Source organism: Talaromyces proteolyticus (assembly GCF_021365285.1).
Source record: "Talaromyces proteolyticus strain PMI_201 chromosome Unknown BGW36scaffold_3, whole genome shotgun sequence".
In the NCBI taxonomy this organism is placed as follows: domain Eukaryota; kingdom Fungi; phylum Ascomycota; class Eurotiomycetes; order Eurotiales; family Trichocomaceae; genus Talaromyces; species Talaromyces proteolyticus.
Window position 1 is genome coordinate 1,468,569 of NW_025764279.1, and position 16,712 is coordinate 1,485,280.

The 16,712-nt window shown below is 46.5% G+C and overlaps 5 protein-coding genes across 5 annotated transcripts; 3 read left to right on the forward strand and 2 right to left on the reverse strand.

Moving 5' to 3' along the window:
- Positions 1 to 429: 429 nt before the first annotated feature.
- BGW36DRAFT_356174 (uncharacterized protein) lies at positions 430 to 1,287 on the forward strand (the record flags this gene model as incomplete). Its single annotated transcript, XM_046213737.1, has 1 exon — positions 430 to 1,287. One exon carries the CDS (start codon positions 430 to 432, stop codon positions 1,285 to 1,287), a length of 858 nt encoding a protein of 285 aa, XP_046075405.1.
- A 6,744-nt stretch (positions 1,288 to 8,031) lies between these two features.
- On the reverse strand, positions 8,032 to 10,082 carry BGW36DRAFT_394787 (putative Mst3-like protein kinase; the record flags this gene model as incomplete). Its single annotated transcript, XM_046217956.1, has 6 exons — positions 8,032 to 8,290; positions 8,347 to 8,964; positions 9,013 to 9,614; positions 9,673 to 9,840; positions 9,905 to 9,972; positions 10,028 to 10,082. 6 exons carry the CDS (start codon positions 10,080 to 10,082, stop codon positions 8,032 to 8,034), a joined length of 1,770 nt encoding a protein of 589 aa, XP_046075406.1.
- Positions 10,083 to 11,515: 1,433 nt separating this feature from the next.
- BGW36DRAFT_290841 (actin interacting protein 2) lies at positions 11,516 to 13,217 on the forward strand (the record flags this gene model as incomplete). The annotated part of the gene is made up of 2 exons (XM_046210795.1): positions 11,516 to 13,123; positions 13,185 to 13,217. The coding sequence occupies 2 exons, from the start codon at positions 11,516 to 11,518 to the stop codon at positions 13,215 to 13,217; spliced, it is 1,641 nt and encodes a 546-aa protein (XP_046075407.1).
- A 270-nt stretch (positions 13,218 to 13,487) lies between these two features.
- BGW36DRAFT_356177 (NAD dependent epimerase/dehydratase family protein) lies at positions 13,488 to 14,622 on the forward strand (the record flags this gene model as incomplete). The annotated part of the gene is made up of 4 exons (XM_046213738.1): positions 13,488 to 13,669; positions 13,765 to 13,784; positions 13,839 to 14,553; positions 14,601 to 14,622. 4 exons carry the CDS (start codon positions 13,488 to 13,490, stop codon positions 14,620 to 14,622), a joined length of 939 nt encoding a protein of 312 aa, XP_046075408.1.
- Positions 14,623 to 15,608: 986 nt separating this feature from the next.
- Positions 15,609 to 16,322, reverse strand: BGW36DRAFT_424325 (uncharacterized protein; the record flags this gene model as incomplete). Its single annotated transcript, XM_046219945.1, has 2 exons — positions 15,609 to 16,200; positions 16,249 to 16,322. The coding sequence occupies 2 exons, from the start codon at positions 16,320 to 16,322 to the stop codon at positions 15,609 to 15,611; spliced, it is 666 nt and encodes a 221-aa protein (XP_046075409.1).
- Positions 16,323 to 16,712: the final 390 nt, after the last annotated feature.

Sequence of the window (16,712 nt, forward strand, 5' to 3'; positions counted from 1 at the left end):
ATTCAATAGAGAATGTCCTATCTAGGCGCAGTTCGCTGGAAAAGGGGAGCTCTATATGCCTAAACCGCCATCTAGTTGATCTAACTGGCCAGCATCAACGAAAATGCAATGGGTGGCTTCCGTACTAATAGCCTCCTATAAATAAGGAAAGAACCCCGGTAGAATTATCTTTTAGAACAGATAAAGAGACAGGCGTAATTACAATAGTAGCTTGTTCTCGTGGAGAAACATACAAATGAGAACGACCATGGCCCAAGCGTGCGCCTTCCTCGAATGTTCTCTCGCGGTGCACGCGTCTTCCCCTCTTTTTCTTCCCCCTTTCGCGTGTTGCTCCCACATAACCATTCTCAATTCTTCTTTAAGCCGTCTAGAGGAAAAGTTCCCCAGTACCCAAAGATTATCAAATCACCAGGCAGGTTCCCGACAGCAATGGCTCGACGAACTGTGACCCAGAGTCGAAGATCCCAATCACGGAGACAACTGTCCTCTGCAGCATTGCCTCAAGCAATCGTGTCCCAGACCAGAAGATCCCTAGCACAGAGGAACAATGGGTCTAGACTTCCCTTGACAACGATGAGTCGTCAAACCTTCTTTCAGAAGGTCCCTAACACAGAGCAAAGATGGATTGAAGCGGCAACAAAAGCAGGTGTGCTAACTCGGTCTCTCAGGGGCTTCCGGAATTTTGTGTCTGCATCAAAGATCAGCCAAAAGCAATTCTTGCTCTTCCGTACGATCTTTATCAAGCACGGCAGTCGGAATTTTGATGCTGCCACATTTAATCTTGGCCAAAAATTCCAACAGGCAAGCTCACTCTTGCAATCTTCACTGGCATTCCGCACCTTTTTAGGAGCTATTCGGGACAATAACTTCCAAGGATCCGGGGATTTCCATCCACTCAGGAAGCAGCAAAGGGAAGTCTTAGCGTACTCTTCTAACTCAAAGGATATACTGACAAAGAAAGATGAAACGCCAGTCAATGCAACTTTCATAAATATGTTGCAGGCAATTGCAGAAATCGTCCCATCTCCTCGTGCTCAATGGCACCATAGCAAAATCAGACTCTCTCCTCGTTTCGGATATGGCCGAGGTTATAGCGCGGTTACCGATGGCCAATTGCAGGAAAAGCAAAACAATCGGATAGAGGCAATCGTCGAGTGTAAATCGATGGCACGTGTGGGCACACATATGAAAACTATCGATATGCAGGAGGCTGCGCAAATAGTGGCATTGATCAAGCAATACCCAGGCCCCGAGAGACAGTATGTTTACGTCAAACCCCGTCACTGATGTTTCTTAGCTGACAAAAAAGACGCATCCTCGTCTCCCAGGATGATGCTGAAATATACGTTACATTTGCGGAATATGATGACGACTGGTTGACTTATCTCAATAGCGGCCGACTTGAACTCAGAAGTCTAATGAAGATGCATCAATATGGGCCGTGGTTATTAAAAAACCACGATAATGTCGAAGTTGTTGCAGCAATTCTTCTTGCCATTTACCCTATGAGAAGACTTTTTGCTGACTGTCATTTGACTCACGTAGGTTCATTGAAGAGTGATTAAACACGCTTCTTCTCTCGTTGAAAGGTTTATTATAGGAATAGTGCCTAAGAAACCTCCGCGCAACGCGCGGTCGATAACCACCGGAGAGCGCTGTATAGGCTGTCTCTCTTCGCCGCTGAACAAGCTGGCGCTCCCACTCCGCCGCTGAACAAGCTGGCGCTTCCCTCCGCCGCTGAAAAAGCTGGCGATAAAGCAATGGTGGTTATCGACCCCAGCAATGAGCAGACACCTCTACGTGGCGCTGGGGACTAGTACTCGCAGTTGAATCTTCAACTGTTTGAGGAAGCAAAGATCTGTTCAAGAAAACATTTTATGGTTTCTGTCTTGCTTGTCAATACACTTCTCCGAGCATGACTCACAAGAGACTGTTGGTGGCTAGAGACCGAGTGCAATTTTGTGCTCGTACGACAGAGGCGCCAAAGCACTCCATAGTTCCGCCACACGCATGGCGCCGTATGGACGTTTGACAGGGAATGAACCGCCGCATCTCCCATCGTATAGGAGTCATTGTTTGGCGACATCTCCGGACAGATGTGCTTGTTGCACTTGTCCTTTTCATCAAGAAGATCTTATTTCTTTTGCTTCGACGTTTCGAGAAGAGTTTTGATGGCCATATCTCTGTGTCCATACCTTTTTTAAGTAGACGTCAATAGAAATCTCATTTATAACGAGGCTCTCATATCTCACCAAGAAGACTTAGCGAGATTAGAAGCCCTAAGTTCGTAGTTAGATCTTAGGTGTGTGTCATTGCATGGAAGTCGAGCCATCATTATCTCCGTGTCGCAGATAACCTATTTAGCAGGAAACCATTAGTTCCAGCATATAAACAGAGACAAACACATCTATTACCGCAAAGACAAATATGTTGCTGGATGGCGAGTGTCTTCTCTATAGGTGGTGAAAACCAAGTAAGCAGTGTTGGCAAATGTTGGTAAATAGAGTAGAACTAAGGATGATTTGTAGATGCCTTAAAGACTTGATTTGTATGGGTGATCAAGCTGAGTAAGGAGTGAAAAAGGGGAGAAAAGGGAAAGAAGAATCAACGAGGCGCGTATAGAACGTGTAGCCGGAGGTAAGGTAGTTCCACTTCGTAATCACTTTGTCCGAGTCGTATAACCCCATCTTCTCGGACATTTAGCATCGGAAATATCAAGATCGTATCTAATTTGGTCAAAGAGCACACCTAGGGCAAAAAATTCTTCCTCACTTAAAATTCGGACACCCGTCATGTTGCCTGCGAGTAGAAGAGTTCGGATATTGGTTTTATAGCGGCCCCGTCTCTAATTCGTGGCAAAGGCAGCATCCCAAGGCTTTTCATGAAGGACTTGATCACAGACTGGATATTGGCTGCATCATGTTAGGCATGCCATCACTCTTCATCGGTGGTGAAGAGAGCACCTCAAGACTATCCGTTGAAACTAGATCAGAGAGTAGACATTTCCTCATGTCAACTTTCGTGCCACCCCATCTGCTTTTGCCACACTAGGAATTTTGACAGCAGTAGACATGTTGCTTGCGAGTAGCAGAGCTCAGGTGTCGATCTCATAGTGCCTCTGTGTCCGAGTCTTCCACGGCAAGTACAGCATTCCAAGAGTTTCCGTTGCAGGCTTGGTCACAGACTGGATACTCGCCTGTGTCCACCTCATGCCACCTAATTTGACTTTTCATTATCTTGTCATCTGCATTGTGTTGATGGATAACTTAAGGTAAGCTGTCAGGCTTTAGCTCAAACGAGACAAGAAATCGGCAAGCGAAGGTACGCTCCAGGGTTCAGATGCTATTGATAGATGCGTTCAAAAGTATTAATGAACAATATAACTACACCTAACGCGATTGAATTCTACTATTTGTCTTGTCACCTGCATCGTGTTGACGTGTGTAGTTTTCGAAGTTTTGCCGCACTCGAGAGCGACAATGTGCACATTATGATCTAGGAGCTCTATGATTGAGGGCGCCCATATGCTGACGGTTTGCGCCCTCTGTTGAAAACTCTCTATAGCATGTTTCGCATTTGAATTGAGGCTCCCAGTGGTACTATGCTCTGTGCATATCCCTGTGGTTGCATTGCGAAATCCAATCCGCTCATACTTGCTCTCAACACAATGCTAATGTCTACCACGGTCATAGTGATAAGGTGCATTGGTACTGAACCCAGTGGTCAACGACGCTCATGTGTTAATATGATACGCCCACAGGATTGAACGTTGTTTCACATGTCTCACATTGGTTGAGGAGCCTAGTGGCTAAGGGCGTTCATGTGTTCCGGTAGGTACCGCGCTTGAGAGGTGTTAAAAGCAGTATATTTGATCGGTGGCTGACATGACCAAGGAGGTAATAAACCTCCCAATAGAGAGCTTGTTAAAGAGAGCCATGATAACTTTTGAAAGGTAAAGTTCTTATTTCTCAAGGACCGCTGAGATTGATATGGAATAAGCTCTTCCATATGGCTTTTTAGGCTAGGTTGACACTGCGAAGTGTGACATAGGTGAAATACATCACGCCACATGTGTCTGACGCTAATGATCCTTGAACCTAAGCTCTTCCATATTTTTGGTTGATTGGTAGTATAATAGTGCCACGGTTGAAGCACAACGAGAAGGACATTCGACACCGATGGCCCATTGAATCTAATTCAACAATGCTGGTTTCGAGATCAAAATTCCGAACACAGCTATTCTGACCCCGACTATAAGGCCCACACGAACCTAGATACATTGTCCACTTTTGGAATAAATGCAGGCTGCTAACAATGTCGGAATATGGGTTGCCCAGAAAAGAAGCTTTGGATCAAGTAAAAGTAACAGAGAGTTCCTGCCTCAGTCGGAAATGCCCAAGATAAAACGATCAGGTAAAAACTCCAGGCGGATAAGTGAAGCTACACCCTTTGCTATAGAATGGTGTTCTTGGACAAATTCTTCTTTCAGAGTTTGTCAATTGCCCCCCCTAAGTGACGGTTGTAAGAACCTCCAGGTGTGCTTGTGTTGTAGGGCATGCGTCGCATATGACATGGGCGTGTATAGAGTTGTTTCCATCATCTGTAAGAAGTTCGGCTCGATATTTCTACCAATATTCTGGACACCATATAAATGCCTTGCAAACAGTAGAGCAGATCCTAATCCACTTCAAAGTAGTTTCGCGGGTAGTTTCAAGAGGTGTCAATGAAGTGGCACGAACACTTCCTGGCCCTATAGCATAAATTCAAAAAACCGGCGGCACGCCTGACGAAACTCGTTGATATAATATGGCTCGACCGCTATAGAAACCGCCGGGATGCTATTATACGGTCAGTGATAACACAGCTTCATATATCGATTTTATCCACTTACTTGCAATACGAAATATCCGCACCACACATCACATCTTCTCGTTGTTTTCCTTTGTCTTAAAATTCCCCATTCTCCATGTCGTGTATTGGGAGTTGTATGTAGAAAATAAGAATGACAGCTTTTGTTCGCGAGTGTCGTCGCTGTGTATAACAGTCCACTACGGGGTTTTGGAAGTGCTAATTCACTGTATTGCTATTGCAGCGTATTTTACTGTTCACCCAAAACGTCGCATTGTGAGCAAGGGACGAAAATGTTGACGCATTGTAAATAGTCGACAATCACCAAGACTTTGATTTAAAAAAGTCGAGACAGAAATCTTTTGTGCTTTCTTTGGGAGTATTGTTGAACCTTTTAATCGTATCTAAAACGACCTTGATTACGACGATCTGGTGGAAAAGGCACTTCATAAATGAATAACAGCTAGACGTAACTCAACCATGGCTTTGAACTTGTAGTCATTCTAGTTCAGCCTACCGGACTCGTTTGTGCCAGGCGGCAACTTAAATATCACTGCATAAGCGTATTTGTCCTAGTCGATAATATTGTTTTGTTGAATTGGGATACTTCATCGACAGCTTGCTTATGTTTATCATAGGCTACGAGAACTATTTTCTCTGAAAATAGTTTAAGGCTAATCTGATAAGCTGTGAAAGCTAAATCTTTTGCATCTGCTTGCATGGAAAGATGTTAGCCTTTGTTTTGAGTTGCACTCGTATTCGATTTCCGCTGGCCGCAATGGACGTAGAATGACCATGTAGGCATCTTGATATATACGTACCTTTTGCCAGTCTTTCATCCAGCCCGCTTCGACGTTCCCGCCCATGGAGAGTTGGAACGAGAACAAGGCAGAATAAAGTTGATGACTCGAATTGCGAAAGCTGCTTAGACAATAGCTACGTGGTAGATTCGTACTGATCGGACTTCTCGGAGTTTCCCTTCCACTGTGTCACAGCTATTGCTTAGTCTTCGAAGTAGGGTTGCTGGATTTTGGTGTCGTTAAATCTGCAAAAATGATTAGAATAAACGTCCGATCTGTTACGAAATGATCAAAAGACATTAAAAGGGGACTTACGATAAGACCCTAGTGAGGATACAAGCTCGACCGTTTCCATCTTCCGATCAAGGAATTATCCACTGATTCCTTCCGCATGATAGGCTGCGAATCAAAACCGGAGGACCATATTTATTATCATTTCCTGCTATCAAAACGATTATAGCCTCAATCAACCCCGCTAAATAGTCAATTCCTAACAAGAAAGAGAAAAAGGGCGAAGGAGCTACAATAGCAATAATTATTGTTTATAAGCTGAGGAAAGTATTCAAAAATGTTTCTCTGAGCTACTAGGGTCTTGACGACTCACTGGCAGTACTGTACCACACCCTCTTGTGTTTGATTTCTTTCATTATGATAGACCCGCGTACAAAAACAATTAATGAAATGGATCATCGGTGTTTGAGACGACCCGTATGTGGGTACACCTTTCGAGCGCCATCTAAGCGGTGCCCTGTCGGCGTCAAGAGAAGGCCCCTCATTCTCACGCCCGGACGGCTATATATGCTCCGCGCGAGCACAATGTATATAGATCGGAGCGTTTGACCGGCAGAAGCACCACGCCTCGCCACGCTAAATGCCCTCAGAGTGGAACCCTCTTTGTTAGCACCTTAACATACCGCTATTACCGATATTATCGCGTTTTGAAATCCCCACTTAGCAATGTTGATACCAGTCTCCCTTGGTGGTTTTCGTAGGGGTGTATATCTCTAGTGTCCATCTTTTCCACAGCAGGATTCACTCATCAAGCGGCCGCGCCAAATATTAGAGGATGGAGCATGGCCAATGCTCACTAGTACCCTCTGATCTAGTAAAGGGCTGAAAAAACAGTTATTGCGTCGCTAACGGTCCGCAATAGTATACAGTCGCCAAAATTCGTCGTAAACTACGATATTAGGCTTAGCGCCTTAGTGTCAATTAGCGTAATTATAAGAGACTCTGTAATATATATTATATTTGAATAATAGAAGTAATAAGTTTAATAATAGTGATGATTAACTATAACTATGCCAGTATTGAAGACCTACAACAGTCACAGATGAAATCACAGCCAAGGTAATTTAGATGCGTAGCTTACATGAATATCTGGATAAAGGATCTGGTGCTATTACATCTAAATTCACGTATATTTTATGTTGGAGTCTCTATTGTACCATGATTGACTCTATATATTGTAATCTTCGACATTATGCAACAATTGAGCAGATCATGACAATGCATGAGACCAATTTTCAAAGATAAGGGCCACTATAAAAGTCAGATGAAACAATACAATAAGAGGTCAAGCCCTACCGACGGGTCGGAATAATGCACAATCCGTGCAATTTTAACCTCACATATGTACGTCTCCTGGGAGAGCATAATCATCATAATAGAATATAAATAATATTAAATACGAGGATAATTTATTTATTGATTCTCCTATTCTACAGCCAGACAGCTCCTCCTCTCCATACAAATATGGACATTAGCATAAAGATACAGTACACATAGGCAGGCTGCAATATCTATCAAAGAATCTGAGCAACACCAAAATGCAAGCCGACTGGGTGGGTAAATACAAAAGTCCGCGTCCGGTGTAAACGAGATACACACCAGGGGGAATCAAGTCACAGCAAAAAGTGTACAAAAGATCGGGTCAAATGAAATCAACAAGGCAAAAATATCAGCAGAGAAGATTAAAAAGGAGTATCTTACTTTTCTCTGACGGAACGCTCAATGCAATATTCCAAGAAAGTAAGAAGGCAAAGCAGAAAAAGTCAAACTCCAATGGTTAAATGCAAGACACGCTTCCGAATGGGACAACGTGGTGTATCTCAGATCGAAACGATCGAGGTAAGGAAGGATGGAGATGAGGTATGGAAGATTGGATAATGACGACGGTTGAAGAGAAGCCAAAAGCCGCTAGGTTTGGGTTGGCAATTACCAAGACCTTCTTTTTGTCAGCTTTGACTAGGGAATGACGGTTCAAGTGGTTCGGGTCGTAGCGCGAAGATTATGTTATACAAAGAATGGAGTTTCCAGGGCTAGGGCAGATCAGTATAAGGCGGATGCTGCAGTCGAGGGACGAGTCGGGAGGAAGAGACACCTAGATGGCCGGCCATCGGTTACGGAGACCTTCGCTCCATCGCTGATAGAGGACATCAGCAAGTTGTTTGGTGTGCTCCATTCCCGGGGCACTTTCACCCGGCATGTTGGTCAGCGATGGGCTAAACTTTGTTTCAGTTTGAAGTTGCTCTGACTGCCGGCGTCGGTGGCTTTTGAGATGAGGATTGTTTTGGGCCAGCACTAGTTTGGGCTTTTGAGGTGATGTTGATTCAGGGAGGAGAGCAGAAAGCTTAGCATCGCTGGATAAACAATTAGCACTCTGGAATCGTTGCTCTGGTGAGGGACGTGAGCATACCTTTTCATTTTCTCGTTGGACAGTTTAAGAATATGGTATAACCCTTCCGGGTCCACCATCTCGAGGTCACTGAGAGCTTCTGCTAGCTGCGAGATGGCTTCTCGGTTTTCCTGGTCTCCAGTGTTTGCCAGAATCTCTTGGCAAGCAATACCGATCCCCTTGCTATATGCCCGTCTCCCTAATTGGGCTTCCTTGCTGTTTGAAACAGGATCGGTGAACAAGGTCTTGGCCGCAGCATTCTCATCCATACCCGGAGGATAGTTATAGTGGTGGCCCGAGTCATTCGTGCTCTTGTCTGACACTCGACGGAACTGGCGCACCGTCGAGGGACTGTTTCCGTAACTCAAGTTCAATCCGAGAGGCTGTTTGACGCCACTGGATCTGCGCTTGGTGTTCGCCCGTTTGACAGATGGCGAACGCTCTGCGGGTGTCCGGCGAACGGTTGAGTTTGCAACTGGCTTCGATTCGTTCTGTAGATTCAGTGTGCTGAGCTCCTCTGATTTCACGAAAGGGTCATCGCAGTAGTCCTCTGCAATTACTGGCCTCTTCATTGTCGGTGCCTTGACCGTGTCGAACACCCATCCATCGTCGTCATTCTCTTTCTGTGTAAAAGTAGTCCTAAAGAACATTAGTTTCAGCACCATAAACATGCGACAGATTTCTTACAGAGTCTCTGCATAATATCTCATATCGTCCGCAAAGCCTTTGCCATTCTCCCAGTCCTCCTTACGCAGAATCAGCTCCTGCAGTGACTCATTCTTGCCTGCATTGCGAATGAATTTATGCTTGATGAGCTCTTTTGCTGTAGGTCGACGATCGGGGTCCTTTATCAAGCATTGTGCAATAAAGTCCTTGAAAGCCTGACTAAATTCATTGCCCTCCAAACGAGGCGCCGGTGCCTTTGGAATATGGAACAGCACCTTCATGGGGTGCGTGGCGGCGTGTGGTGGCTCACCGTTGGCCAGCTCCATTGCGGTAATCCCCAGCGACCAGATATCCGCCTTGAAGTCATAACCAGCCTGCTGTATAACTTCTGGCGCCATCCAGAACGGCGTTCCGACGAAAGTGTTTCTTTGAGACTTGATGTTGGATAGCTGCGCGGCAACTCCAAAATCGGCAAGCTTGACTTTTCCAGCGTGCGAGAGGAGGACATTGGCTGCTTTTATATCGCGATGGATCTTTCCTTCACGGTGGAGATAGTCCAGCCCGAACAACAGCTCACGGCAGACGATTGCGATATGCGCCTCGGTAAAGTTCCCTGGTTTAATCTAGACCTTGTCAGCCTCGCGCGGTCGATATCATAAAAAAAAAAGGCCGGCAACCTACCAGATCCAAACAGGAACCGCCGCCCAGGTACTCCATGACAATCCATAGCTTGTGGCCGCGCAGAAAGCTTGCTTTATATTGGGTAACGAACGGGCTCGCACATGCCGCCAGAACGGAAATCTCCTGCTGGATTTCGGCGATATCGTCTTCGCTCGACTCCAAGTCGATCTAGTAGACTCAATTGTCAGCGATCTAAAGAACGGGGGATAAGGCATCGAAGGCAGAGACATACATGTTTAATAGCAACAATCTCCCCGGTGGCCTTCTCAATGGCCTTGTAGACTGTGCCAAAGCTCCCGCCTAGACATCGTGGTTAGGATAACATATTTACCCGACCGATAGCAGAGCAACTTACTGCCCAGCTCCTCCATCATCTGATAGCGGCTCGCCATGCTGCTGTCGACCGCCATTGTTGCGCAATGCGACCAATGCGCAGCGTAAACAAACGTGCTCGGCGTTATCCAGCGAGACTGCAGCACTGAAAGACGCAATGCGTGCAGCAACAAGCACTTGGAGCTGGAGATGGCGGCGCAGATGTCTGCGATACGGTAGGAAAGGGGGGAATATTCAATATTAATATTTTAGGAGAGTGGCCACTGGCCTCACTGGCTACTGAGGAGTCGTAGTGCAGGCTGTAGTTGAGCACCCGCCCCCGTCGCCAGGAGCAACCAGTTGCGCTAGGCCGATTCGATCGGGCCCGCTCCTGCCCCCACTGCATTATTGGCCTGCTTCTTCTTTCTTCTTGCATTATTGGCCTTGCCGATATAAAATGTTCACGTCGAGTTAATTATTAAATATCGATAGTCATGCACGTCTTCTCCGACCCTTGCCGGAGACCGGCTTACTTGAGATCGCCCTTGTTCAAAGCCTTCTTCAGGACCTTGGATGCTGGACTTATCTTTGTGCCGATACTGTTGACTGATCTATTGCAGGTCCCTGACATGGCTGACGAACGAACGAACGGTGCAATTGACACCGTATGTTGGCATATTCAATGTTCAAATCAAGAGTTGAGGACACAGATAAACATCACATGATGTCATTCACTACTAGTTATCACTTCCAATCCAAGAACCGCCCGGCGATACACATGCTATCTACCATGCAGTCGACTGGAATGCGGAGCTCTCGCATGGGTTGACACCTGCATACCATGTTGTGCACTCCCTTGTGGAGGTATCCCCGCCGTAATCTCTTGGGAACATTCGGTTCATCGTCAGATGATATGCTGCAACTGACACCAGTCTATGGTCACGCGGTCGATATCCTTCAATGTTGATCTCCAAGCTGTTGACATTAAACGCCGTTGTACCTTGCATGTTTCCGGTGTCAAGAAACTCAAATCGCAACCCTAATGAGAACGGCGTCAACGTCAATATTTCGGTATCGGAGGATCGATGAAGAAAGTCTTAACGTATCTGATCATACTAAAAGAATGTACTGCGAACGACTAGTGAAACTATATTATCTACTGATAGTAGATAGAGGTATATGGATACATGTATTATATAACACACAGAGACTCGTTAAGCGGCCGATAGGTGTGGGCTATTCCTTCGAGCGGGGTGGAAGGGCTGTCAGCGCTTTACCTCGTCCTGAGTCTGACGCATACTGTCCATAGTAAAATGGCGATAAGTAAACGTAGTTTATAATTTACGAGCAAATTAGGGCTTGCTGTATCTTCATCTATTTCCGTTAGAGCTCGACTCGGGCCAATCACAAGCTCGCTGCGGGTCTCCGCAATCGGGGACGACTTCCGGACTCTTTTCCGTCGTCTTCAATTTCTACAAAGTCCTCTCGTACAGCACTGCTTGTGTTCTTATTCACCTCGCAGTCAACTGCCATGTCGGCTCCTCGAAGCATCGCAGGAGCCCTACGAAGGGCCGGCGTGCCCCGACGTCGCCTCCTACCTAGGCCCTCGATTGCGCCGATCGCCATCAACAGCTGCAAATCCCGTCCATTCAGTATCACATCGGTAACCGAAGCCGACGCCCCCAAAAAGATCCAATTAACCGCCGCAGCATATCCGCAGATCAAGCGCGAATCAAAGTTCGCAGAGGTGACAGAAGAACATGTCAAATTCTTCAAAGAGCTTCTGGGCTCAGACTCCGCGCTCGTCGATGGCGTGACTGCCGATGCGACGGACGACCTCGCCCCCTTCAACAGTGACTGGATGCGCAAATACGGTGGGCAAACGAGACTGGTGCTGAAGCCAGAAAATACACAGGAAGTCAGCAAGATATTGAAATACTGCAATGAGCACAAATTGGCCGTGGTGCCGCAGGGTGGAAACACAGGCTTGGTGGGAGGCTCCGTGCCCGTGTTTGACGAGATCGTTATCAACACGGCGCGCATGAACAACATTCGCTCATTTGATGAGGAATCGGGTGTCTTTGTTGCTGATGCGGGTGTGATTTTGGAAGTCGCCGACTCGTACCTTGCTGAACGAGGCTATCTTTTCCCATTGGATCTGGGTGCAAAGGGATCTTGCCATATTGGTGGAAACGTCGCAACTAATGCCGGAGGACTTCGTCTCCTTCGATATGGTAGTCTTCATGGTAATGTTTTGGGGTTAGAAGCTGTTCTGCCAGATGGGACTATTGTGGATAGTCTGTCAAAGCTCCGCAAGAACAATACTGGTTACGACTTCAAACAGTTATTTATCGGTGCTGAGGGAACTATTGGCATCATTACTGGGATTTCCATTATCTGCCCACCCCGCGCAAAGGCAGTCAATGTTGCATACTTTGGGTTGGAAAGCTTTGACCATGTCCGCAAGGCATTCCGCGAAGCCAAGGGTCAATTGTCTGAGATTCTGTCTGCCTTTGAATTGATGGATGGCAGAAGTCAAGGTCTTGTGCGAGAGTCTACTGGTAACAAGCAACCTCTGGAAGGAGACCACCCATTCTACTGCCTGATAGAAACCAGCGGCTCCAATGCCGAACATGACATCGCAAAGCTCGAGGCTTTCCTTGAACATGTCCTGGGAGAGGGTATCGTCGCGGACGGTGTTCTCGCTCAAGATGAGACACAGATCCAGTCACTCTGGCGCTGGCGCGAGGGTATTACGGAAGCCCTCAGTCATCTCGGCGGAACCTACAAATACGATGTCTCCATTCCATTACCAGAACTCTACCAACTAGTCGAAGACTGCAAGGCTCGTCTTACCGAGAAGGGACTCGTCGGCGACGATGATTCTTATCCCGTTCGCGCAGTTGTTGGTTACGGGCACATGGGAGACTCGAATCTGCACTTGAACGTTTCGGTCAGACAGTACAACAAGGAAGTCGAGAAGGCAATTGAACCTTGGGTCTACGAATGGATCGCCAAGAGGAACGGCAGCATCAGCGCGGAGCACGGGTTGGGAGTTGCAAAGAAGGAGTTCATTGGGTACAGCCAAAACGAGACGAACGTGAAGCTTATGAAGCAGCTGAAGAATCTCTATGACCCGGTAAGTCATTCTCCTCTGCTCTGCGACAAGCAACCCGATTTCTAACCAAGACGCACTGTAGAACGGAATCATGAACCCGTACAAATATATCTGAGACAAACCTAGATATTGTAAATAGATGACATGTCAGCCCAGAAACTTGGCTCCATAACCTCCATCAGAAGATATAGAAGATAGATGCATCATCATTGACATCGTTGTAAGGAGTAAAAACAGCGGGCCAGTTGTAGACGTCATCGGCCGACATCACCCCACCCCGCGCGGCAGAATGTCAGTTACTTATTTACAACCTGCTCATCAATTGAACAGAATCACACAATTTCTTTTATTTTTCTATCTACAGCTGCACAGGCATACCATTGACATGTCTCATACAGCGCTTGTCACCGGCGCCACAGGCCTCTTGGGCCGCGAAGTCACCAGGGCCTTCAAAAAGGCCGGCTGGTTGACCGTCGGACAGGGCTTCAATCGCGCAAAGCCACCGACTGTTCTGAAGGTGAACCTGGAGGACCCGCAGGAGATAACGAGGCTGCTGGAAGAGTCCAAGTAATTCACAATTTTTTTTCTCCCCTCACTGTGCTGGGATTGTTTTATCAATTGGCACCTGCTCAAACAAACTAACTAACCCTCGCAACATTTAGGCCGCAGGTTGTTGTGCATTGTGTGTCCCTCTGATCAACCCCTTCCCATCTTCCTCGCTGCTTAAAATCCGCAGGTGCTGCAAACCGACAGCCAGACGCGTGCGAAAAGAACCCAGAGCAGGCGCGCAGAATAAACGTCGAAGCCACACGCCGTCTTGCAGAGGGGACATCATCCCGTGGCATCCTTCTGATTTACATCTCAACCGACTATGTGTTTCCCGGCACAGAAGGCGAAGCACCATATGAGGTGGACGCCACGCCAAAGCCGACTAATATATACGGTGAAATGAAACGGGATGGCGAGATCGCCGTGCTCGACGTGGCCAAGGAGAGCGGACTAGGGATTGTCCTCCGCGTACCCGTCCTGTACGGACCTGCCGAGTCGAATAGTGAAAGCGCAGTGAATACGATTCTGGACGCGGTCGAAAAGGCGAGTAAGAATCCAGACGCAGGGATCAAAATGGACGACTGGGCGCAGCGATACCCGACCAATACACTGGACGTCGGGCGGGTGTGCAATGATGTGGCAGTGCGATTTATCAAGGACAAAAAACATATTCAGTCGTTGCCGAAGATTTTGCATTTTTCGGCCGAGGAGAATATGACCAAGTACGAGATTGCTCAGCGATTTGCAAAAATTCTCGGCGTGGAGATTCCCGGCATGATTGCGAATAAAGAAGGAAATGACCCTAATGCAGCTGTGCAGAGACCATACAACACGCAGCTGTCGACAAAGGTGTTGAAAGAAATTGGCATAAATACCAAGACGGTGGGATTTGACGACTGGTGGTGAGTCGTTCTCTGTATTAGTTTAGACACAACTAACCTGTGGTCAGGTCATTTTATTTGATAAAGTGAATCGACGCAAACAGCTGCTTGCTGAATGAGCATAATATTGCTAGGGCTAAAAGTTTCAAGTATAGACGAAATGAAAATAATCTTTAATGGATTTGCGATAACAGCTTGACGGATATTCGCTAGGTCATGAAGATAGTTTTCTCATGCATCAAGCAAATCATGAGGGGCAAAGAATCAAATGATATAACTATGTAGTATTCAATACATATGCGAGGTTCATTATTGTTGTTACCTTGTGGCAATGCCTGAGGCCTAGAACGCCTGCGAAATAACCAGGGTATTAATTCATTCTAATGTGCAATACTGACCGTCCTTATCAACAAGCCTAGAATTTCGCTTCATCATCATCTATTTTTGATTCCATTCAAATTTCTAATGTGTTAGTATAAGCCGGTCTGTCTAGGTTGACCCGAAACATGATGGAAGTCGCAAATTGATCCTGTCTTTTGAATCAATAGTCCTGTGTCCGATCTAATCTCTCCTTTTCCTTAGCTGCATGGAGTTTTAGTGGTTTTTAATGATACGTCAAATAACACTGAAACTAGCGCAACGCCGCTTGATTCCGGCAGGGGAATTTGATTTGTTCCTGTCGAATAGTAGGCTCTAGGCCTAACTGGAGGGCTAGACTGCGGAGCTAGGCATTAATATGGCGGAATAATTTTAGAAAATGACTCGATCTCTCGACACCTAGCCAATAACGCGAGCACGTCTGATGTGTCTCAGATTTAATCACTCAAACATAGCTGACGAACAGTCCGTCGTGCCTGGTTAGACAGGGGGTGTCTAAATTAGATACCAAGATTACTACTTTATACGGCCCCGCCTCGAGCCTTCACACAACCAAAAACAAATTAAACGATAGCAACAGGGGTATAAGTATACGAATTAGGAAGCGGCGTCAGATATGGCCAGGGGTAAAGCAGGTGATAGCCTATAACAACTTAGGAAACAACAGAACGAATTGAATGGGGTAAGCCCGAGTTGGATCACAGCAGTCCGGCTAAGATCAAACTAGTGACTACTAGGATACCGCTGGTCAGGCGTTCCGAGATTCTTGATGCTGCAGCCGTAGATGAAGAGGGTGTAGCCTTCGCTGTAGAAGTGAGAGAGGCTGATGTTGCAGATGTTGCAGATGTTGCAGAGGTTCCAGAGGTTGCAGAGGTTGCAGAGGTTGCAGAGGCTGCAGAGGCTGCAGAGGTGGGCTTGCTGGTAGACATAGGGATGGTGCTGGACTCCCTAATCGGCGGGCTTACTGATGAGGTGACGCTGGCCGCCCGAGCATAGGAGCTGATGATTGACTCATAAACACTTTCCTCTTGCAAGACGAGGCTGACGACTGAAGTTGGAAGGGGAGCCAGCCAGGTAGGAAGATGGCTGATATCGATCCCGCCAAAGCCCGAGCATGATAGCGAGGATGTTACGTCTTCAGGAAAGGAGGTCAGAGCCGCCTCGAACACGGCATTTGCACTGGAGTAGGCTGGAATTTGGTCGAAACTTGAATATGCGGACTCAATGGCCTGGTTCATATTGTCGGCATCTTGCATATTCATTATGTCTTGCTGTAGTGGACATGATGACCTGTTAATCGTCAGCTTTGAGATATGCTTTTTGATGGGTCGGTTATACCCTGTGGTTGTCTGGGCGTGTGTGGACAGGACGGTAGTAGTCAGAAGTATTCCAGCTAGGATTCGATTCCTCATATTGGCTGACCGGGAATGTTTATCTGAGTTGATAGAAATTAAACGTCTGTTTGAAGATTTATCATCCTGTGAAATGCAAAGGGGTTGACAGGGATTTTGTAGTAGTTTGTGCTCGGAGCTACTAACTTAACATTGAGTAGTCAAGAGTCAATTAGTTCATGGACTAAAGGGGAGTCTTGCCCGGCAAACCGACATATTCAATACACGTATACTCAGGTACCGTATTAAATAACGGCCAGGCATCTATTTATCTTAGCTTGTATCCAGATCTCCTAGTAATTTATTAGTGCTTCTGATGCCCTATGATGTGAAAATTTGCTAAGCCTTGCAATTCGTTAATTTGAAGTCAAATTTATAAATGACAATTCTATATACCAAAATGCGTTGGTT